This window comes from Stigmatopora nigra, chromosome 5 (assembly GCF_051989575.1).
Source record: "Stigmatopora nigra isolate UIUO_SnigA chromosome 5, RoL_Snig_1.1, whole genome shotgun sequence".
Taxonomy (NCBI): domain Eukaryota; kingdom Metazoa; phylum Chordata; class Actinopteri; order Syngnathiformes; family Syngnathidae; genus Stigmatopora; species Stigmatopora nigra.
Genome location: NC_135512.1, coordinates 15,283,461 through 15,293,798, shown reverse-complemented (window position 1 = coordinate 15,293,798; position 10,338 = coordinate 15,283,461). Strand labels below are relative to the sequence as shown.

Genomic DNA, 10,338 nt, shown 5'->3' with positions numbered 1-10,338 from the left:
CATTAGGTAAAGTGTCTGTGTTGGATTGTTTGGAACAAAAACATGTACCCACAGTGGCCCTCGAGGATTGGTTTGCCCACCCATGTTCTAAGCGTTTCATTTTAAAAGACACTTTTTTAAAACATATTTTTCAAAACAACCAAAGTGGACTTTTGACCTATAGGGGTGAAAGTTTTAAGACGACTGTGAAATTGAAATTCTTATAAAATGCCATTAATTCACTGTGCGGTGAATATTTCTCACAAATGATGACGTTGGAAGAGACATACCAGACAGCACTTGCTTCATGTTTTCCGAAGAAGACATCAGGCATGACGCTGATAAAATGTTATGGCCGAAGTTCAAAGAAATAAAAGAGCAATGAACAACTCTTGTTTATCCTGTAATTTGAAGATCTGTATAGATGAACTTATTATTTAAATACAATAATGCAACTTCAGAATTCGTGATTTTAATTATATTATGATGGCATACGCAGCTCAACATCAGGATGTCAATGTTAGCATAAAACCATTCCTTTTTTCATGGGCAGCAAAACAACATTTGACCCTTACTGTCTACACAAATCTATTCAATTGTATGATTCATTAAGTAGATGTGACCTTATGCACTCATTACTACCCTATGTATTTTTAGAGTTGAAAAATTACTCGGGATTTCACAAATAGCCCGCCAACAAAAGTAGTTATAGATTTTTGTCACCAGTATTTTTGAAATTCCAAGAAATCAGAAAATACACTATATCAAGGCTGGAATACTGATTAAAGAATTAAAAAAGAGGCATCTCGCTGTTTGTAACACAAATTTAATTTAACTTTAATTCAACCAAATTTAGAAAGTCCACGGATTGAAATCATATGGCAATTCAAAATCAGTTTTAATGTCATATTACAACCTTTTAAAATAACATTGAACAGTGTGAATCTGAGAAGACAGAGGATGTGACCTCAGAGGAACTTTGGGTTACTAGATATTTTAATATTTTCCTTCCACCAGGGAACTGCATTTGGAACTTTCCCATGCTTGGAGTGTCATATTTTTGTTCATTCCCTCCTCCAGGCACCCTCACCTCTCTTGTTTATATGCTCTAACAAGCATTTACAATTGCCCTGTCTATGTTGTTGTTGTATTGTATGTTTGTCTTGCATATGAGATGGTGCTTTGCATTAAAGTTTGCCAAAGGCACCAAAATGGCTATAAAATTAATGCCTGCTTACCTTTTCACAAGATTCTTAGGCATATAGTGACCTTGATTTGTGTATTTTTTTACTGCAACATATAACTTCCACCACGGCGTCTCAGCTCTCATCAAAATGAGCTTCAACTCAAGTGTCTGTCACCATATTTGAAAAAAAAATCCCAATTTCTACTTCACACTGTACTGAATTCTTTCTTTGTGTACCTTTCATTCATTAATCTTCCATACCGCCCATCCTTGTAAAGGTTGTGGGAGTTGCTGGAGACTAACCCAGCTGTCTTTGGGCAAAAGGCAGACTACACCCTAGACCAGGGGTGGGCAAACTTTTCGGCCCGGCGGCCACAGTGACTATAAAAATTTGACAGATGGGCTGGGTCAGCACAAGATACGATACATATAAAAACTGCACCCGTTAACAGTACATATGAAATATGAACAGAAAAAAAGTCTAAAGTATTAACATACTCATTAGTATAAAGTACAAAGTAAAGTAAAAAGGAATGTATTAAAAAAATATTCAAATATAATTTCCAAAAGGATAGAAGGGTCGTAAAATACAAAAAACAAATAAGAGTGGACGGACCGACCTCATTATTAATAAAAGCATAATAACTCTTTCAGTATAAATGAAACCTGTCCATAACCTCAGTCTCTCACATTCCAAACTCCACTATGGACAAGACCAAAGAGCTGTTGTAGGACCCCAGAGACAAAATTGTTGACAGTCATCAGGCTGGGAAGACTGATTTTGCAATAGTTGGAGCTATTATTAGAAAATGGAAGACATGCAAGACCACTGATAATCTCCCTCAATCTGGGGCTCCATGCAAGATTTCAACCTGTAGCGTGAAAATGATAAAAAGAACGGTGAGCAAAAATCCCGGAACCACAAGGAGGGACCTATTAAATGACCTACAGAGAGCTGGGACCACAGTAACAAAGGCTACTATCAGTAACACAATGCGCCACCAGGGACTCAAATCCTGCACTGCCAGACGTGTCCCCCTGCTGAAGCCCGTACACATAAAGGCCGTCTGCCGTTCCTTAGAGAGCATTTGGATGATCCAGAAGAGGACTGGGAAAATGTGTTATGGTCAGATGAACCCAAAATAGAACATTTTGGTAGAAACATGGGTTCTCGTGTTTGGAGGAGAAAGAATACTGAATTGCATCTGAAAAACACCATACACACTGTGAAACATGGGGGTGGAAACATCATGCTTTGGGGCTTTTTCTGCAAATGCTCCAGGACGACTAAGCTGTGGAAAGGAAAGAATGAATGTGGCCATATATCGAGAGAGTCTTTGAGTGAAAATCTCATTCCATCAGCAAGGACATTGAAGATGTCATATGTGTAAAATTAAGTAAAAATTAAGTCGGATTTGTGCATATTCTAATGACATTTATGATGATGTTTTATTCATAGATATTTTTTCATTCATTTTCTGAACCGCTCTATCCACTTTATCACTCGGGCTGCTGGAGCTTATCCCTGCTGAATTTGGGCCAGGGGCGGGGGACACCCTGTATCGGTGGCCAGCCGATCGCAGGGCACAAGGAGACGGACAATATGCCATGATCACTCAGACCCATAGCTAGGGGCAATTTTAGAGTGTCCAATCAGCCTACAAAGCATTGTTTTGGGATGTGGGAGGAAAACGGAGTACTCAGAGAAAACCCACTTGGGCCCAGGGAGAATATGCAAATTCAACACAGGTGGACTGACCTGGATTTGAACCCAGGACCCCAGAGCTGTGAGGCCGACGCACAAACCACTCATCTGCCGGGCCGCCCATTTATAGATATTAATCCTACATTTTATTATTACTAAATTATTTATGTGTAGTAGACATGTACCTGCTTATGGCAGTGTGATACTGGTGTGTGCCCATAGCGAGCAATGATAATCTTGTTCACAATGGTAGTCAGTGTGCTCAGGGAGGTGGTCTTGACAAACCAAAAATTTGAGGGAACATTGGTTGTGACACAAACGTTTTACCACCAGGGGGTGGAAAAACCAAATATTTTGATCCTTCTTCACTCCGCAGCTTCACTACGTCGCATATTTTTCACGAAAACCCCATAACAAAAAAAAGTTTATAAAAATCTATACATCTACGTTGAAACTTGCAACCAGAAGACAGAAAAAATGGGAGTGAAAAATAGTGGAAGTCAGGGCAACGCTTATTCTCTCAGCAGGAATATACAATAGAGGGAGAATGGGTGCTCCAAATATCATATAAAGTGCCATCAGTGGTGTGTCGTCAGGGCCTTCACGGCCTTCTCTGCTGGCCTAAGAAATATCTGAATCACAGACGGATGTTAATTATATTTTGTCCATGAATACTTTAATAATTCCAAATTGTCTGTCAGCTTCCTTTCATTGATTTCCCCCGGGTTGCACTGCTTCCAGATGTGTGTTTTCATATTGAATCAATTAACCTCTCACATTTCAGCCATTATTTGTTGCCAGGATCAGAAATCTTCCTGAAGGCCTTCACAATCAGTTCTGCAGGTTCTGCTGCATTAAATAAGCGTCGATAATACTGTTGCTTCAGCCAATCAGAATTCGATTTGGTGACACCAATGCCTTCTCACCGCCGTAGGGATACGTCATTGCTTTCAACAACCATGATTGGCTAGTGATAGAGTGGACTAGCCAGAGCTACCAAACTGTATCTGGAGAGAGCTGCACAAAGGTCGGACACCTCCAAACCAAGCAAGCCTATGTGAGAAATACAAAAGGACAGGCTCAACTTTCAGCATTAGCTTCGATGGCGACAGAAAATAAAGAGGCTATATTCCTAAATAATATTTCAAGTGTGTGAGGTTATTATTGATTATTTTTTTGTGTCGCAGCTGTAGCTGCAGCAGAGGTTTTATAGCCATAAAATAGTTTTCGATGGTTGAATTGATTCTGATAGCTGTAGGCACTACTAGAAAAATGTACGGACCGCCCCTGAGTGTCATGATGCCTTATGTAAGGGGTGGTCTAACTAGTCCTTGAGGCCTGCTGTGGGTGCAGGTTTTTGTTGCAACCAAATCAGCAAAGGCACTTTAACCAATGAGATTTCTGCAGAAAACAAGAAGCACGTTGCTGCAATCCACTGAGTGCACTTGAATGACACCAGACTGGTGAAAAGGTGTCCCCTTTATGGGTTGGAATGAAAACCTGTGCCAAATCTTTGAGGAAGAGTCTTGCCATTTCCTTTTTTGTTTCAAGGGAATTTCACATCCCGCATATCATCTGTGGAAAAAGACTATTTATTTTGAAAGCACCTCCAAAATATCAACGATCCTTAAGGTGTAGCATGCCATAAAGGAGAACAGGGCAGAGTTAATTTTGAATGGAAGCCGCGTGCGAATCGAGAGCCGCATGTTTGCCACCTCTCAAATGGGACTTCAAATGCGACATGCTGGCTGGTATAGCAAAATGTTGTGCACAACTGTTGTGTACAGATGATCACAACTTAAGGAAAAAAAGCACACCTGCAAAAACACAGTCCTAAAAAACTGTGGTGTGTAGCTATATTATGTTGAAACCTTACACCTAACAATATTTCCCTTTAATATGTTCGCATCAGTAGAATATAGATATATACAGATATATAAACTACAAAAATGTTGAATGATTGTTTTTTGTTGTCATTTGTTGTCAAAAAATTATTGCCTCAGCTATCAATATAGGTTAATGAGGGGTGTTCTTGGATCATTTATGGAGTCAAAAATCTCTAAATCCCTGTTACCATCCAAAAAGTAATGTTAAGGGATATTCAAAGTGATAGGGATCTTCTTTTTACCCCTAGTGGTGTCACACCCAAAAGCACACAAGGTATGACACCACATAATTTTTGTTCCATTTCATAATGGTTTTGTAATCAATTAGAATAGATTAAATTGGGTTAACCTTTATACATCCCGTATTCGGGAAATTCAGTTTGTAGCAGTAGCAATCAGAGATATGGGAGAAGACAATGTAGACCTGGGAAAACTGGAACCACATCCAGGAAGACCACACAAGGTTGGGACCTTCTGCAGACTGAGGCTGGGGTTGAAAATATGCAGAAACATTCTTCCAAGTGTATTCGCACAATCCATCAATTATCTGGAGCTGATGATAAGGACTGGAAGTGTTCTGAATGGTTAAAAAAAATGTCCAGGAGTAGCATAAAGAAACCAATGGTGGACTGTGAATTTCGATCGGATGCCTTTAATTCTACATCTGAATCAATCCGACTCTCAAAAACAATTCTATGGCGATAAAACCTTAAGTGGAGTTCTGTTGAGGGCTGGTAATGTCATCCACTGAGTGCAGAGAGCAGCCGATGATCATCTGGGAGGTGATGATCACTCTCTGAATGGCTTTTCCGTCTGCTGTGACAGATATAAAAAAGCATCAATAGTAACCTCATACAATTGAAATATTATTTAGGAATATAGGCATATCTTAGTCACCAAAAATATTTTATCAGTACACAAAATCCATCCTCCACCAAATGAACTAAACGTTCAGAAAAATAACCTTATGGACACTTTTTGTGCAAACCTGGGGAAATGAGATTTAAATAAATATGAAGAATAAATAAATCCTTAAATTAAGGTGACAAAACATCAACAAAATATAGTGCCACTTTAACATATAGATGGCAACTTAATGATTGTGGTACCAAAAAAAAAAAATCAGGCCCTCTACAATTGTCATGAAACACGTTTTTGCCATACAGACCAAATTCAAAGTTTTCGCCAGCGTGATTTTGAAGTTGAAATTGCTGAAATTTAATGGTGGTCTATGAAAAATTACTCTGTTTTGAAGTCAGCCTCTCAGCCAATAATGGGCATAGGAAGTTTGTAAATCACTGGTGGATTCGCTTTTCTCTCTGGAGGTTTACCCCTTGCCTAAACCAAACACTCGGCAATATATATATTTTAATCAAGGATAAACTTTTTAGCAGACCCTCTCTTTCTTGCCCATACAGAGAACAGTCAAATCAGTAATTCGTGCGATCATTGCCATACTCTCATCGAGACCAAATGTCAGGGGGTAACCGTACATAGAAGCAGCCTTTTAAGTGTTTCATTATGCACCAGCCCTGTGCCAGCTGTTGCCTGAACAACATAACCTCTATTATGTACTAATGACATCTGAATACACAAACTAGACATTCACCTCCAATTTGGATTCGGATCAAATGAATACCTAACTAAACAATGTCAAAAAAGCAGAATTGCCATTTTAATTTAAACAAATTAAATAACTCACATTAGCCCTTATTTGATGCTTCAAATGTTTTTCCAACACCCCTTTGAATTTTAATGTTCTCAGCGGTGGCGGTCCGTAAATTTCCGTGAATTTTGCCTTCAGCTATTGGACTAAAGCCAACCCTCAAAAACAATTTTATACAATTGAAATATTATTTAGGAATATAGCCATATTTTATTCACGAAAAATCATTATTAACTGTACACAATATCCATCCTGCTTTCTTTCCTCCTTCTTTTCTATTGCGATCGAAGCTAATGCTGAAAGTTGAGCCTGTCCTGTCGTTTGGAGGTATCCGATCTTTCTTAATGATGGCCAGCTTTTTTTTTTAAAGTCCGTCTTGAAAATGGCTTTGACAGTAAATCTGCAAACAAATCAATTTCTTCTCCTCCTTCAGCCATTGCGGGTTGACAATACCGCTATTAAATCATCACAACAATATATCTGCTTGTGCAGCTCACTCCAGATACAGTTTGGTAGCTCTGACAAGTGTACCAGTATATCAGAGTTGGTGAAAGCGATGACGTATTCCTACGCCTGTGGGAAAGCACTGACGTATCCCTATGCCCGCGAGAAGTCCTTGGTGGGACCAAATCGAATTCTGATTGGTTAAAGCAACAGTCTTGCTGAAATGTGATTGGTTAAATGGTTCAATATGAAAACACACATCTGGAAGCAGTGCAATCATGGTTGGTGAAAGCAATGACGTATCCCTACGCCTGTGAGAAGGCATTGGTGTCACCAAATCGAATTCTGATTGGTTGAAGCAACAGTATTATCAACGCTTGTTTAATGCAACAGAATCTGCAGAACTGATTGTGAAGGCCTTGAGGAATATTTCTGATCCTGGCAACAAATAATGGCTGATATGTGAGAGGTTTAATGCTTCAATATGAAAACACACATCTGGTAGCAGTGCAACCAGGGGGAAAAGCAATGAAAGGAAGTTAACAGACAATTTGGAATTATTAAATAAGTATTGATGGACAAAACATAATATATGATTCCGATATTTCTCAGGCGAGCAGAGAAGGCTTGAAGGCACTGACGGCCTGTCACTGCGTTTTACCTATTGCAGATTCAGTCTTCCTAGTTTGGTACAGGTCTACAATTTTGTCTGGTTCCCTACGACAGCTCTTTGGTCTGGCCATAGTCGAGTTTGGAGTGGGAAAGGCTGAGGTTGTGGCCAGGTGTCTTTTATACCGATAATGAGTTAAACAGATGCTATTGATAGTGGTAACGATTGGAGACCTCCTTAGACGTCAGACCTCTTAGGTGACCGAATACATATTTTAACTCTAATTTGATTTTTTTTAAAATCAAACAATGTGATTTTATTTTTTTTCCACATTCTGTATCTCATGGTTGAGGTTTATTCATGTTAACAATTACAGGCCTCTCTAATCTTTTAAAGTAGGAAAACTTGCACAATTGATGGTTGACTAAATACTTATTTGCCCCACTATACCACAGTGGTTTGTTCGTTCATTAGCTGTCAGTTATTGTTTGGGTTATCTTCGTAGGTGTTATTAACAAATGTTTGAAGTCATTCAATAAAAGAGTAGTAATAGTGAAAAATTCAATTTCCACGGAAATCACCGAGGTGGCATTTGTTGCTATCCCACCAAAGTAATGTTGTAATTTTGTTGCATTGATAAGTTTACCCACACTTCCCATGAGTACAATCGGTACAGAAAATGGATAAATCTTAATTCTGAGGAGTTTCTTTTTGTGAGGCTGGAACTAGTCTGCTTGCCAAAGGTGATGATGTCTTCAGTTGATTATTTCATTTGTTTCACATTGCACAGCAATGTTTGGTTTGAGCTCCAGCACCCTCTGCGACCCTAGTGAGGATAATTATATGGGTATCATTTATAATATTGCACAGTAAATCACAGATTATTTTGTAAAATTTCAAGAAAAAAAATACAGATAATTAAACAAAAAATCTTTATAATAAATACATCTTTTCCCAAACAGTTTTCAACAATGACATAAATATTAGAAACAACAAAATCCCATCAGGCAAATAGGATAAAAGTGCTTTCCCATTAGGTAGCCTTTCATTTTCTTAGGACTTTTCAAGCCACCTTCCAAAGTCTTACTATTTATTGACATTCCTGACATGGAAAACAAATCCCATTTTTCTTTACCAGTTAAGCTTTCAGAGTGAAGGGTCTGAAAGGATACACTGTACTTTTACTTCTACATACAAGCAACATTTACAACTCATGGGTTCTTCCGCAGCTGGGGCTGTTTTGTGGACTTGGTGCTCGGCTTGGCTTGACGGACAATATCCCTGAAAGCTTGCGAGCGCAAAAAACGTGGGTAGCAGTCTTTGGCCATGAGCATGTAAATGCGGTGCTGTGCCTGGTCGAAGCAGCAAGGTGATGGGGAATGCATGTTGGCTTTGGTGATGTCACGAGTTTCATGGTCAATGTTAATCTGGAAAATAGGACATTGAGACAGAAACAAATTAGTGTTTGGGGCTTCTTTGATGTAAGCAAAGAGTTTCTCCCATGCTGCCTAAAATATCACAATTGCATGAAACAATGTGATATATTTTATGTACCTCCCGGGGTGCATCACTGCTGATGAACTCATTGTAGATCTTTTGAGCTTTAGCAGGTAGTTTGTCGAGAGATTTTGTACCCCTGTAATCCTCACATGCAAAGTAGAATGCAATGTTCTCTTCACTGAATTCAGACAATAAGAAGGCAGTGAAAGCGCAGAGGCCATCTGGAAAGAGAGGATATTGAATTACTAATGGTACAAAATGCATTCATATACAGTTGTAATGACAAAATACATTCATTCATTTGTTTATGGTCCAATTCCCCACTTGAAATGATGTAACTGCTGAAGAAAAAAAATGCACTTACATTTGTTAGACAGGAGTTGCTCAAATGACCCTTTCCACCTCAGGCATTCCTCCTGGGTTGGTCTAAAATAAATGGTGCATTGTTAGATTTCTTCAAATTTGAACAAAGAACACTGATGTGATGTGGAGTACAAGACAGTTATCTTACCTGTTTTTCCCCATTTTACAGCAGAAAAGACTCCACTCTGACCTTTGCAAAATGTTTTGCAGCCTTGCTTTCAGCTCCTTGGCCCTGTGAAAAGAATATAGTGAAGGTTAAATCTAATTTGCCTGTGATTTGAGTTCATCCAAATGCCAAACCTGCCCAATGGTATCATGGAATCAAAGTGCCAACTCCTGCATATTTGTTTCATTTAAAATAAATGTAATCTGTTCAGCAACAAAAAAGAAAATCTAGAAATACAACGACATAGCTCCACTACTCTTCTTGTAATCCAACACTATTCGTGAAATCTTGACCTACCTTTCCAAACAGCAGTTGGGCATCGATGTTAATCCTTTACACATAGTAGCAGGCTGTAAATTGTGGAAGGCTTAGTCTCTATTGTGCTGGATGGTAGTTAAATATCCTCATTCGGAAGTCAGATTGTTTGTACTGTATGCCTGAATAGAGTAAGAGTGGCGGTTTTATAGTCTTTTCCTCTGCTTCCGACGTGTCATCACATCTCCTCAGCCAATAGAAGCAATGAGACTGATGATGAAGTCATCAAGAGGGGGGATGAAGAAGGTAGAAGCTTGAACATTTCTATCAAATAATTACAAAACAGTCCTAATAAATATTTCTTCAGTGTGTTCTCGAAAGCATGCTACATTTAAAAAATATGCAATTTCAACACCCTGACATTACCTCTAGCCAGCTCTATTCTATGTATGTACAATGAAATTTGGTTTGTATTTGAAAATCTAGCATTTTATTCCCATTTCAGCATGTGCAGTGGCAAAGAACATGCATTTGTATGTTAAAAAAAATGATTAATGAATCCCATGAGAGGAGTTGAG

General features: G+C 38.7%; 1 protein-coding gene across 1 annotated transcript; it reads right to left on the bottom strand.

Moving 5' to 3' along the window:
- Positions 1-8,394: 8,394 nt before the first annotated feature.
- Positions 8,395-9,943, bottom strand: rgs16 (regulator of G protein signaling 16). Its single transcript, XM_077717066.1, has 5 exons — positions 9,803-9,943; positions 9,488-9,571; positions 9,341-9,402; positions 9,031-9,197; positions 8,395-8,903 (listed from the first exon to the last, which is right to left on the bottom strand). The coding sequence occupies exons 1-5, from the start codon at positions 9,844-9,846 to the stop codon at positions 8,688-8,690; spliced, it is 573 nt and encodes a 190-aa protein (XP_077573192.1). The 5' UTR covers positions 9,847-9,943; the 3' UTR covers positions 8,395-8,687.
- Between the last annotated feature and the right edge of the window lie 395 nt (positions 9,944-10,338).

Excerpts from the sequence above, each read along its gene's own strand:
- rgs16 (XM_077717066.1), bottom strand. The coding sequence starts at position 9,846 with ATGTGTAAAGGATTAACATCGATGCCCAACTGCTGTTTGGAAAG. Across the intron at positions 9,572-9,802 it reads CCCAACTGCTGTTTGGAAAG|GGCCAAGGAGCTGAAAGCAA; the intron begins GTAGGTCAAGAT and ends TTCTTTTCACAG. Across the intron at positions 9,403-9,487 it reads TGTAAAATGGGGAAAAACAG|ACCAACCCAGGAGGAATGCC; the intron begins GTAAGATAACTG and ends CATTTATTTTAG.